Below are 13,568 nucleotides of genomic sequence, written 5' to 3'. Positions count from 1 at the left end.
GTGGCCTCTCCCGTTGCGGAGCACAGGCTCCGGACGCGCAGGCTCAGCGGCCATGGCTCACGGGCCCAGCCGCTCCGCGGCACGTGGGATCTTCCCGGACCGGAGCACGAACCCGTGTCCCCCGCATCGGCAGGCGGACTCCCAACCACTGTGCCACCAGGGAAGCCCTATCGATTTCTTTTTAAAATCTGTAATTCCCAGCCCAAACTGTTCCAAATAATTTTTGACTGTTTCTAATACATAAATCTGCTTACAAAATATTCTCTTATTCTTTCCCTGCCTTTTTCCATTTCTATTCATTTTACCTAAGGTGTGGATGGATAGGTGAATGTTTCTGTTATTTGCACTATCACTAAATCCATTTTCAAGATCCAGAATTTGCCACCTCTGAAGAGTTTCAAAAAGAGATGGCATAGGACCTGAAAGCAATTCCTAAAGAAGAGTTCTAGAAGCGTTTCAAGCAACAGGCTTAGAAAGGACCTCGGTGCACAACTCCCAGAGAGCCTTCTTCATGCCCACACCAAAGGCACACTTACAAGTTCTATCACAGGTTAAACAACCCCGTCGGCATACAAACACACGTCTAAAGTGATTGCCAGCAACTGTCTTCCCAGAGAATCACACATGCCTTTCAGAAGTTCTAAAACTCTAGGAAGAAATGGAACTGGAAGCAAAGCCAGTCTGCTCTTCAGTTTTCCAGGGATGCTCAACAGCCTATACAACTTTGACTCATACATCTTTGTTCAAAATCTGCCCAATACCTGCGAGATCTGCTTTGTTTTCCTCAATCAAGTCCTCTTTTTCTTTCAGAGGTTCCCTGCCTGGTGCTTCTCTAACAAGATGACTTCCAAGCCAACATTTGAGTTACCAAAAGCAAGAAGTTGCATGAACCCTGGCACTGACTACAGGCCACAAAGCACTTTCCATTACGAGCGCTTTCCATTCCTCCTTCACGCACCTGATTCCCGACCTTCCACTCTGTTCAAAGCAAGAGAAAAGCCGAATTCAGACACATCTGGCCTCTGGCTCTTACTCGGAAAACAGGTGCTCTCCTGGAATGCCTCATCTGCTAAGGACCCTAAATCATTTGATGTGTTTCTATTGTTTTTTAGTTTAACTGTACAGTTCCTAAAGGCAGGGTGGCCAGTGCATATGTATTTCCTCCCACTGCTTATGATACTTGGTATAGTATCTACTGCATAGATAGAATTACTGTAGAATTTAAATTAAACAGTATATATAAGGTGCTTAGTGACAATAAATGTTATTATTCAGCTCATGATACATTCTCTCAAGAAGCTGCTGGGGTTTACTTGACTTGAAGAGTCTGAAAACATGTTTCCACCCCAAACCATTAATATATATATCTAATGAAAACAAAACCAAATCACTGAGACTTCACTTCTCCTAGACCATCATAAAACATGTAACAAATCAAATATTGGACCCCACCTGCTCTGGACTATGGAATTTGCTGGCAGAAATGGTACCTACAGTGAAAACACAGTCAAATGTGACACCACTGGGCCAATCTGACTCAAGAGGGTCCAAAGAGTGCCCTCCACACTGCCATCCAGAGCTCTTTAATAATTCATCAAAATCCTTTAGCTTCTCTTCAGTGGCCCACAGCCAAAGAAGAATGATCAATAATCCAAAAATCATTTATAATTGACTCAAATCTGTTTCCCTAGATGCTTTCCCTTTCAACGGATTTATCTTCCAATTGATTCTGGGTGCATACAAGTACTGACATCCTTTGTTTGCCTTTGGCAGGGTAAGAACCAAGGCAGAACCAGGGTGAGTCTGGACACTTCCTGTTCTGTTGCCCTGAAGACCCAACCCGAAAATCACATGCGAAGGAGCACACGTTCATTTGGAGAACACCTAATAATACCCCCATCCCCACAGTGACAGAGTGATGTCCAAGTCTACCACAGGTTTAGGCGCTGGGATGCTTGCTCTAGCTCATAAACCTAAGAGTGGTGAGGGCCTTTATGCTCAGTAAATAAAGGCTGCCAAAACAATCTGTGTGTGTGTGTGTGTGTGTGTGTGTGTGTGGTTAATGTACATGGGGTGTTGTGTGTGTGTGTGTGTGGTGTGGTGTGTGGGTGTGTGTGTGTGGTAATGTACATGGTGTGTAGTGTGTGTTCACATACATAGTGTGGGTGTGTGGTATGTGTGGTGTGTGGTGTGGATGTGTGTCATGTGGGTGTGTGTAGTGCTCATTTCTGTGGTGGTGATGTATGTAGTTTGGGTGTGCCGTGGCTGTGTGTTCATGTGGTGTGTGCAGTGTGTGGGTGTGAGTGGCATGTGGATGTGTGTGCAGGGCTATCGATGTGTGGTGGGTGTGTGGCGTGGAGGTGTGTAGGGTATGTGTGTGGTGAGGACGGATGTGTGTGGTGTGTATGAGACAGAGAGGTGTTCCAGAAAGGTCTTCACTGCATCTATGTTGACTGCTTTGCAAACAAAACGCACATGTACACATACAATAAACAGTCACCTCAGGCAATAAAAGGTGGTCAGGAGGCAAAGAGCTATAGAAACTCAGAGAACAGAAAAGTCCCTTCCAGCTGGGGTGATATGCATGGCTTCCTTGCGAGACACCAAATCCTGAGAGATGACTAAGATTAAGGATGGACAAAGAGGATGCGGGCAGAGGAGAGGGCATGGGAGCAACAGAACAAAGGTAGGAACTGAGAGAACAAAAACATGTTGAGTCGGCTGGAGGATCAGGGATGGACTCGAGTGGAATGTCCCGCTCCGTCATCTCGTTTCTCTCAGAAAGCAAAAAGAAGACACGTTGTAATGCTTGCATCCTGTATAATCCTCTTCAAAAACTTTTTCCACTTCTGAAGGTGGCCATCTCGGAGCACATGTGAGAAAGCAGAAAGCAGACCCAGGCCACTGGCCACAGAACAAGACTCCCTTTGTTCCAGCACCAGTGGCCGCCTCAGCCTCCCAAGCAGGACAGAGTTTCCTGAAACACTTAAGATGGGAGAGCAGGGGGCCTGTCAGCCCAAGAGCACCAATGCACTCAGACAGGCTCATTAAAAATCACTTGGCAACTCCTCGCAGCAGGGCAGCCTGCACCCTTCCAGGGCCTCCAGGTGTCCCTCTGGGCAGAAGGGAAAACACCCCGTGTCTCCATCCGTCTAAATCCGTGTGCAGAAGAGGGCCACAAAGTGAGGCACGGGGCCGAGAGAAGCCCTTCCCAGCCTCCCGCGCTGAACAAAGGCCCAGCCCTCTCTTCCCCGGGCAGCCGGCACCCAGGGACCTCTCTTCCAACCCTCCCCTGAGCGCTGCCCGCCAGAGCCCAGCCAGGGCCCGGTGCACCAAGGGTCCTATGGAGCTTAGCACCAACACTGCCAAGTATTTCCTCTTTGCACTGAAAATCCGCCTGAAACGCGCCATTTTCAGAAGCTAATCTTTCCAAGTTTACGTCGGCTTATCTGTTTGTTCCCCTCAGTAGAAGGTAATGGAATCACCATTGGATGTCAGACCCAAAACGGAGGGGATTAAAATGAAAAACAGCTTCTAAATGTGACAGCTCTGTCCATTCAGGGAGTTAACAGCCCCTTGCAAAAGCCTTTAAAGGATCACAATGTGTAATGCCGAATACATAAAATCCTCCTTTCAGATGGTGAGAGCCCTGCGGGTTTTTTTTTAATTTAATTGCATTCCAGGATCTTGGGTTTCCTGGTCTCCTACAGTCTCTGGATTTCAGCTTGGGGTTCCTCCTTTCCTGTTTTCCTCTAAAATATCCCCTACCTTTTCTCCAACCTAAAATCACCCAACAGAAAGAGCCAGATGAAGTGTGTGTAGGGGGTGAGAAGGTGCTAGGAAAGGACCCACAGCCACCCCTCTCCTTCCTCCTGTGGGCCTAAGCATGTGATCCTCCGAAGTCACAATAAAGAAAAGCAGCTCATTACTAGCAACCTTTTAAAACTGACAAGGATGGAAAGGAGACAGAATTTAGGCAACTGTTAGAGTGGCCCGCACAGAATCCCATTCCCTTTAGGTCCCCTGATTCCCTCTGGACCCACAGCACTGCTCCAGGAGTTGCGTGGCTGACACCGTGAGTCACCGAGGGCTGGCGATGCCCTCACTTAATAAGACGTCTCCAATTTTAGTGTGAAAGAGCTGGCATACCTCTTGGCCATCTCCTCACACCCACCTATCCCTGCCATACACACAAAACACAAACTAAGGTTTTACTCTGGGTCTCTCCTTTGATAGTTTACAATTTAAATTTCTGACATTTAGCAAACACCTTGTATTTCCCAAAGACGAATTAATCCCAAAACTTAAAAGGTCACTTGTAGAGGCATTTTTGTAAGATGTGGGGGGATTTTAAATATTGCATTTTTTGCATTGTGTATTGTTTGGTAATTTTCCAAAGAACTAAGGAATGTTTCCCTCATGAGAAGCCATCTCTTAAATCTCTCTCTCATGCCTTATGAACCATGAAGAAGGTTCTGTCCATGGTTACTGGAGTGGGTGGAACTTAGGAAATGTATATCACTGTGGCTTTTCGAGCACCTAGAAGGTTAAGGGTCTGGGGCCCAGGTGAGGCAGGCGAGGGGCCAGAGCCGGAGAGTGGGGACGGCCATGCCTGTACCACCATTTCCAAGGAGTCCTGCAGTAGGATGTGAGATGCAGAGAAGAGAGACGGAAAGGCTCAGGTGTCAGGAAACAGTCCTGCTCCGGCTAGAAAAGGTGGCAAATAAACCTCGTGCTTCTTTTAATCCGTACAATCTCTGAACCACTCTGTCTCCAGCAAAATGGGGGGGGAAGCGAGTCAACACAACAAGAATGAGATCCGCAGAGCCACACCCCACACTTGAAATCGGTGTGAGCTGAACATCAGAGGCCTGAGGAATTTAGCCTCGAGCCTTTGAAATCTCTTCTTCAATAGCAATGATTCATAAGCTAAACCGATTCTGCAGCAGCGTCTCAGTGACATTCCCAAGAGGGGACAGTAAATGAAAAACATAAGCATGAAGGATTAAGGATTCACCTTAACCCTGCTGCTTGTGAGCTGAATTCCCCAAACTTCCTCTGTGTAGTTTCTTATAATAACTGCTCTTCACCTCTCCTCACCTGTCATGTACGCCCAGCCTTTAGAAGAATTATCCAGCCCCAAAGGCCATATAGGAGTCCAATCCGTGGCAAAAAGCAGGAAAAGAAGAGGTAAAGGGAACCAGTTTTGTCTGCAGGCGCGCCTTGTCTGGAAGACAGCCTGGAGCCACAGAGCTCCAGGGCTAACAATTAGAGCTGGTGTCGCACCCTCAAGTGCGCAGAGAGGCCAGGTGTGTAAGTTTGCGGGGAAGGATGCTGAACACTTGCTCACAATGTGCGTGGAGGGGACTAGGGTACACTGGAGGGCCCAGCCCCACAAACATGGGTCAGCCAGGGCCGCCATGAGGCTATCATTTTCACAAATACTTTATCGAAGCCTTCCTAGGTGACTACCACGGTCCCACACAATAGCAATGTGAGTAAAAAGGTGAAGAAGACAATGAAAAGCACTGCTCCAGTGAAGCTTACACTTTATATTATGGTGAAATTTCACCCAGAGTTGATAGATCTTCAGCATTTTCAACCAAAGTTGGACACTTAGAATTGCTTGAAACCATCCCATTTTTAACACTGCCTGCAATTAAAAACAAACAAACAAACAAAACCCAAAAAACACTGTGCAGGTCAAACAAAAATATGTCTGTGGGCTGCATTTGGTCCACAAGCCAACTTCTCTCAACCTCTGACCAACCATTTTTTATTTATTCAGAAGAGACTCGCCTCCCCAGAGGCCCTTCTTAGACTAAATGATTTTCACAACAGACTTTCTCAGTAAGATTGGGGCGGCAGTCCACAGGGATACTCACACCACTGTTTAGCTTACCGATGATTATTTTAAATAGAATTTATTATTACTATTTTGACAGAGCTATCAACAAAGGATTTTTTAAAATACTGAACTCCTGAGATTTTATTACTCAACAGTATTTTTAAAACTCCTCAAAGACACAAAAAATTGTGACACAAGCATAACCATCCCTTAACCATCTACTGCCCAGTCAAAAAGCTGCATGCACCTCGCATTTTGCTGGAAGCACCACTTCCGTTCAGTCATCTCAGAGACGACATAACAGCACACTGCAACCTTACCTCCATGGTGTGCGTTTTTCCTGATGATGTCTGTCCATACGCAAAAATTGTCCCATTATAACCCTCAAGGACGTCTGTGAGCAAGAAAAAAAATGAAAATTAACTCATTACTTTGATTGCATGCTAGTGCTGGTTGCCTGTTTTAAAATTACATTTTCCAAATGGCCCATCTCATTTTTCACACAAATGATGTATTTCAACTCCATTTGCATTTTAAGTAGAATTGTGAGATAAAAGCAGGAATGAGGGCCTCCACTGCTCCACAAAATAAAAAGAAATGGACTCACATGGCTACAGAATATATTAATGAAGAAGGAGGCAGACACACTTTCTCCTGGTAACATCAAAATCAAAACAGGTATCGAGCAGTATATTTTCTTTTTAGTAGAAAGGTATTTGAGTTTTCTTCTCCATGTTGATCTCTTGAGATCAGTTGAGGTGGGAAAAAAAAAACCCAAAACATTATCGTGCCCTGAGTCTCTAGAGTGAGGTGTAGAATAGGATTTCTCTCCTGAAGATCTGATTTGGGTCGGTTTAAACCCTGGCCCCGGCGGGCTCCTTGGGGAGGTTTCTTGAGAAGGCCGCGCTAAGCCCCTTCAGAGCAGAGCTACTCCACAGCTGGGGGGACAGGGTCCCACTCTGTAAACTGAGACACATGGTGACAATCTAGTCAGCCTGGAAACCAACTGGGCCCTGACTCGAATTTAGGGCCTCTGTTTTTTCAGTGACTGTGCTAGCAAGATGACCCTGGCCCAAGAGCATCGGGAATTTCTTTTGGTTACACAAGAAGCAGACTGTGCCGCACGCTGCAGCCCGCTACCCTCTCTCTCACCCAGGGACGAGGGGAGGCGTGCGGACAGATGGACTGACGCTGCTATGAGCTGACGATTATCTGTGGGAATTCTTTCAAAGCAGCAAAGGTGATTAAAATATATTTAGTGCTCATTTCCCTTGATCCTACTCCACATAAACATCACTGAAAGCGGAATGATGCATAATTAATGTCCCCTGATCCACCATCTCTATATAAAGGGAGGAAGTCATCATTCCTAAAAGCTCGGAGGGGTGGGGACAGGAGCCCCGTAAGGGGGTGTCCTCTCCAAGGCCATTTACAGAAAAATCAAGCCAGGCAATCAGCTCCATCTATTTCAGGCCCTGATTAGGTTGGTTGGTTTGCTTTTTTGGTCTCTCTCAATTTTATGATGCTGGTTAGTTTCTGTTGTTTTGTTGGGTCTTTTAAAAAAAATTTTAATACACATTTTACTGGTCTGAGGTTTTGGAGTGTGAACTGGGATCAGAAAAGAAAGCAGGATTTTTCCTCGGGTAGCTAAAAAAAGAAAAATTAAGTGGCAGGATTCTTTTTTTTTTTTTAAATCCTGGCAGCCCTCAAGAGTTTGTGTCAAGCTATATTGAGAGAGAGAAAATGTTCGCACGTATCCAACTTCTGGTAATGGTTTCCCTGGTAACGGGGGAAGCAAAAACTTGAAGACTACAGTGTAAGGGTTGGAGGTTCAAGCTTCAGTTTTCTCAAAAATGCCAACTTGCCCAGAGAAAAGATTTCTACAGTCTGAAAATGGTGGCCAGAGTGGAGAGCTTCTACACAACCACAAATTTGACAGGCTTTCAGGGACCCAAAGAAAGTGGTCTCCACCCTTGGTTGTTGTTTTAAAATTCTACATATTCATGGCACAAACAACTCCAGACAATGAGAATGCCAGCCACAATCCCAGCGCTGAAGCTCCTGTTTATTAGAGACTAAACCTCTCCCCCCACACTGAAAGGGCTTTCTTTCTTATCTTAAGTCCCTGTGGAGGAAGTAGCCTGGGACCGACCCCTTACCTCAGGTGCTGGGACAGCAAGAAGGAAGCCAAGGCCAGGGGGCCAACTCCCTCTATTCCTAATCACAGCCGCTGGCCACCCTACTCATTCTCCTGCACACAGAGGTGGCCCTGAACAACTGCCCCACCCTGAAGAAACCTCAGCTCAGAACCCAGCTCTGCAGACGGGAGAAAACGCAGCACTTGCTTCTTCCTCTGCCAGGAAGCAATGGGACCAAGGCATCTGAATTCTGCCCCGTGGACAACCCCCAGGCTCCGTCCACACCTCTAAATCCACCCTCACTGAGAGAATGCACCGTCCTCCTAACTCCTAGTCACTGCTCACTAAACTCCCTCAGGTTAAGGACTGGGACACATAAATGCAAACAAGAGCTCATGGACAGCATCACTTGTTTGGGGTAGGGAGCTGAGAGGCACATGAGACTCTTACTTGGAGAATCCGATTCTTTGCTGCTGCTATTTCAACACTGCGGGCAATTTCTTAGGTTTTTTTTGTTTTGTTTTGTTTTGTTTTGTTTAAGAAAAAGAGAACACATAAGAGAAGCCCATTAGGACAAACTCTGTGTGGCCATTTTTTTTTTAACATCTTTATTGGAGTATAATTGCTTTACAATGTTGTGTTAGTTTCTGCTGCATAACAAAGTGAATCAGCTATACGTATACCTATATCCCCATATCCCCTCCCTCTTGCGTCTCCCTCCCACCCTCCCTATCCCACCCCTCTAGGTGGACACAAAGCACCGAGCTGATCTCCCTGTGCTATGCGGCTGCTTCCCACTAGCTATCTGTTTTACATTTGGTAGTGTAGATATGTCCATGCCACTCTCTCACTTCGTCCCAGCTTACCCTTCCCCCTCCCCCGTGTGGCCTTTAAAGTGTTCAGAATCATGTTACAATTAATTTGTTGTTGGAGAACCTACCTCTGGTGCTCAAGGTTGAACAGGGCTGATGAAGCCCTCTATCAGCTGGATTCCGAATCAGAAGGTAATTTTAAAAGAAAACAGAAAACTCTTCAAACCCGGTGTTCTCTACTTTCTTCCAAACTCCAGGTCTGGGGGAGTTTGTTTGTTGTTGAGTCTATATTTGCTTATGAGGGGAGAGGAGAGGCCGGGAGGGGGGTGCGCAGCACAAAAGCGCATCTGGGGCTGGACCACTGAGAGGCGGGGAGATGGACACCCGACAGGTACAGAGAGATGAGGGAACAGGCCTGCGCTCGGTGCCACTGAGCCACACAACCAACCCGCCTGCCTCTCGCAGAAACAGCCCACGGAAAGGCACTTTCATCACGCTGAGTGACAGATCCCGGGGCCGAAGAGAGCATTTGTTTCAGAGCCTCCGCCATAATAGAATGACTGTTTCTATACACCAGCCACAGAGCCAGGAACCAGCCCAGCTGGACAGAACCTTTCTTTGTGATGGGGTCTGGCGTGATGTGACCTCAGCTCACACCACACAGCCAGTGGCGCCCCACGAGCACAGCACAGGTCCATTCAGCGGCCAAGCAAACCCAAAAGAGAGAGTCCACAGCAGGTGGGAAGAGCCCTGGGAGGGAGGAGTGGAACGGGGTCCTTGAAAATACTTGCTGCTTCCCGGTGCAGCCTTCAGAGCCAAGCTTTCCATCCTACGTTTTATTAGTTCTGAGTCCAGGTCTTGCTGAAGCAGAAGAGTTAGTTCCATTATCAGGTAAGAATCTGGGGAAGACATAATCATACCTACACACCAGGGTGCCTGAGGAGGCTGCTGTGGCCTCCTATCGACTCTCCAGGTGAAACAGTGGCCTGGTCGTGGCACCAGGGCCCCTGGCAATAGTAGCTGCAACTCATCCCTGGCTTGGAATCCTAAGGCTCTTGCCAGCCCACCACACGACTCAGGCAGGCGGTGCCCAGAGAACGCAGAGACCGTTCTGCCGAATGCCAGAGGCCAACCAGGATACTGGCCCCTCCAGTCTGAGGGCAGCCACTGCGCCCAGGTGAGGGCGTGCAGTGTCTTCAGAATGGAAGCGTGTCTCATTATCGGCAGACAGCCGGGGCCACCCTTCGGCTCTGGAACCCAGTCTCCGTTCTCTCCCCTCTCCCCACCGCCATTCCTACCCCTGTCTTTTTGCAATGCGGTCCATATGGCCTGATGGAAAAGGAACAACTCATCAAATAATTATCCAATGCTCATTATGGGCCCACCAGAAAAGTGGGGGCAGGATAGTAAAATTCAAGTAAGTCAGACAAACTCAGGTTCAAGGCCCAGCCTCACCTCACTACTCCGTAAATGACCTGGCCAAGTTACTTCGCCTCAATTTCCTCTTTAGTACAAAGGGAATAATAATGCTCATGCCTCATGAAGTTGTAAAGATTTTAAATGCAATAACATATGTAAAATGCATAGAGGGTGCCTGACAGATAACAGCAGCTAAATAAATATAATTCTTCTTAAGAGTCATATATAATAGAATAATAAAATAGATCTGATAATATCCTAAGCTTGTAACTCGTCAATGGGTCCACATCACCTATAAGATAAAGCCCTTCAATTCCTATCAAATTCTGGTCCCGTCTAACTTTTTAGGTCTCATAGCCATGCACCCTGTACCACTCTAAGCTGTCCATGTAATTTGGGTCTTTATGCTTTTGCTTTTGCTATTCCTCCTGTTTGTACCGCCCTGCATTTTCTATGCTCCTCAGAACCCAACCTTTCCAAGAAGCCTTAATTCTCCAATCCTCCTCTCTACCCACCAAAACCAGTAGTGACTTTCTTCTGTGCTCCCATAGCATTTTGCACACACCCATCCTAAAGCACATAATCCCCACGTGTATGATAATTGTGCATGCGTCTGTCTCTTTCCCTATACTCAAAGATTCTTGCAGTCTTATGTATCTTGGTGACTCCAGTCCCTAGCAGTACTTACCACATGGCAAATACCTAATATACTTTCACAAAAATATGAATGAAAGAAACAACCAAATGAATGCAATTTAAAGAAATTAGAACTGGAAAACAAGAAACCATCTTCTCTAGCACTGGATGGTCTACATCCAGTTAATTTGGAAGGCAAATGCCAGGGGTGGCTTCTGTAGGCTGGGACGCAGTTATTCTTATTTCAGTAATAGTGTCCAGTAACCATGGTTTTTAATTCCTAGGGCATCCATAGGAACCTTTCTATTTACGATGCTGGTACTCACAAACCCTATAACCTCTTCTAGAAGAACTGGAAGAGATTCTACAGACTCTTTCAGACGATGTTTTGAGAAATACACACCAGATAAAAAGGGGAGCGTGGGAGATGCCAGGACTTTACAATCAAATGTTCAAAATTTTTTTTTTTAACTCAATGAAGTTGAAGTTCAATGCAAAGACTGAGAGAGAATAAAGCTGTCCGGTTAAAAGGAGTCTTCCTGATCTCAAAAACATTAAGGGTTTAGATAGACTTGAAAGGAAAGCTCACCAGTCCACTACATTACCATGAATCACAGAGACTGCGATTTAAACTTCCTTTAGAAGTCATTTGATTCAATACTTGGTCTCTAGAAAAAAAAGACCCCCACTGCACCACCTTCCATTCTTGATGTAAATAGGGCTTGTCATGGCCACAGATGCCTCAGCTGTACCTGGTAATCTATTCCAAGCAGTTCTTTCTTATATACCTACATTTTATCTTGCTGATATAGAAATACATAGTCACTTCCCCTCATACTAGCCTCAGTGGATATTAAAAAAAGTTAAACTTGGTCTTCATTATGCACCTAATAATTTTCTTTCAAGGGAGAATAAGATACTCTTTATTGCTACAAAATGAGTATGTTCGTGTTATATGTATGGTGCCCAAGAAATGTCTATTTACTATATCAAGTCAGAGCCTGATTTTATTCTATTATTATTATTTTAATTAATTAACTAATTAATTAATTATTGGCTGCATTGGGTCTTCATTGCTGCCCGCAGGCCTCTCACTGCGGTGGCCTCTCTTGTTGCAGAGCATGGGCTCCAGGCATGCGGGCTTCAGTAGTTGTGGCACGCGGGCTCAGCAGTTGTGGCACGCAGGCTCCAGAGCGCAGGCCCAACAGTTGTGGCACACGGGCCCAGTTGCTCCACGGCATGTGGGATCCTCCCGGACCAGGGATCGAACCTGTGTCCCCTGCATTGGCAGGCAGATTCCCAATCACTGCGCCACCAGGGAAGTCCCAATTTTATTCTAAATAGTTTTCTTTATGGCTCACTATATATTTGGGCCTCAAGTTATCCAGAGTTAGAGTGTCCACAGGAACCCCCCAGGGATTGCCCATTTCTGACATTTCATATATGATAGAGAATTCCAAGCGCTGAAAGGACCCAAACTTATCTAGTAAATAAAGACTCAAAGATTATTATTATTGTTTGTTAATCACAGGATTTTTAAAAAACAGAGTGTATCCGTCTCTAATTACAATGTCAACTTAGAGAGGGCAGGTATGTGTTTAAATGGCCCTAACGCTTAGCATAGCACGTGGTAAATACTATTTAGATCTGATAATGAAGGAGGAGAGAAAAAGAAGGAAATTCTGGCTCATATGTGATTAATCTTATTTAATAAAAATATGAAAGAGTCTGATAATAGAGGGGAAGGAGGGCTGACTAGGAGCAAACTAGAACTATATATTCCAGAAAGAAAGAGCAAATATGTTTAGGTAGAAAGAGAAGCAAAAGAGTAGAAGTACAGAGAAGACAAAAATTACCACCAGCTACAGGCCCAAACTATTAATTCAAAAAAAGCTCATATTCAGGCATATTTTTTTCTCTTCAATTTTCTATAATAATCTTACTGTGAAGACCGTCTAATTTAATTGATGTCTGCAACAAGAATGTGAATAACCATACACCTCAGCAAGGAACATTACATACTGACGGACATCTCCCACGCAGGCGTCCAGGGTCAGAATTAATCTAACAGATGTACCCAGGGCTGATTTTCACGCATTTCAAGCAGTTAGGTTAGTCAGCTCAGCTTCTAAAAATAAGTGGATCTAATATGACAAGGTGTTTGGGGTTTTTTTGTTTGTTTTTTTTTTTACTTTTCACCCTTTGAATCTAGCACTACCTATAAAAGTGGTAGCATCAAGACATTTGAAAGCACAATTGCTGCAGCATTCAAATTTGAAGGCAAGGATTTAATGATGAAAAGCAAAGTAGCAGGAGTTGCCCCTCAGCTCTGTCCAGATGGCGAGCTCCCCAAAGGCAAGCTCCATCCTGCCCCTGATTTAAAAGGGCAAGGTAGAGCAATGTGTAAATTGCTTTGTCTCCCTGCTGTTATTTTGACACACATCCTTCAGGACCAAGGCCAGTCCCAGAGAATAGGATTGATCTCTAAGACACAAATTCAGGCTTCAGGCTACCTATGTGGAAGAACAAATGTCAGGATCTGGGTGGCATGGTTGAAAGTGGGTTAGATGAAAGTATAATTGAGGAGTGCTGAATAGCAAGAACAACTCACTAACCAGCAACGTAATGTGATCTTAGGATGCTGTAGAAAATTCCTTGACGCCCAAGAATTTTCCACATTTAAAGATTCTTCCTGAAGACTATACTTTCAGGGAT

General features: G+C 45.5%; 1 protein-coding gene across 1 annotated transcript in view; it reads right to left on the bottom strand.

Moving 5' to 3' along the window:
- The window catches only part of KIF5C (kinesin family member 5C), a 177,840-nt gene that overhangs the window by 94,927 nt on the left and 69,345 nt on the right, over window positions 1-13,568 (bottom strand). The window contains exon 3 of the mRNA XM_024122294.3: window positions 6,169-6,242. Within this exon, the coding sequence (XP_023978062.1) occupies window positions 6,169-6,242 (74 nt within the window). The remainder of the gene's footprint in view (window positions 1-6,168; window positions 6,243-13,568) is intronic.

Source organism: Physeter macrocephalus, chromosome 2 (genome assembly GCF_002837175.3).
Source record: "Physeter macrocephalus isolate SW-GA chromosome 2, ASM283717v5, whole genome shotgun sequence".
Classification (NCBI taxonomy): domain Eukaryota; kingdom Metazoa; phylum Chordata; class Mammalia; order Artiodactyla; family Physeteridae; genus Physeter; species Physeter macrocephalus.
Note: the sequence above shows the minus strand (reverse complement) of the source record. Positions and strands in the feature narration are given on the sequence as shown.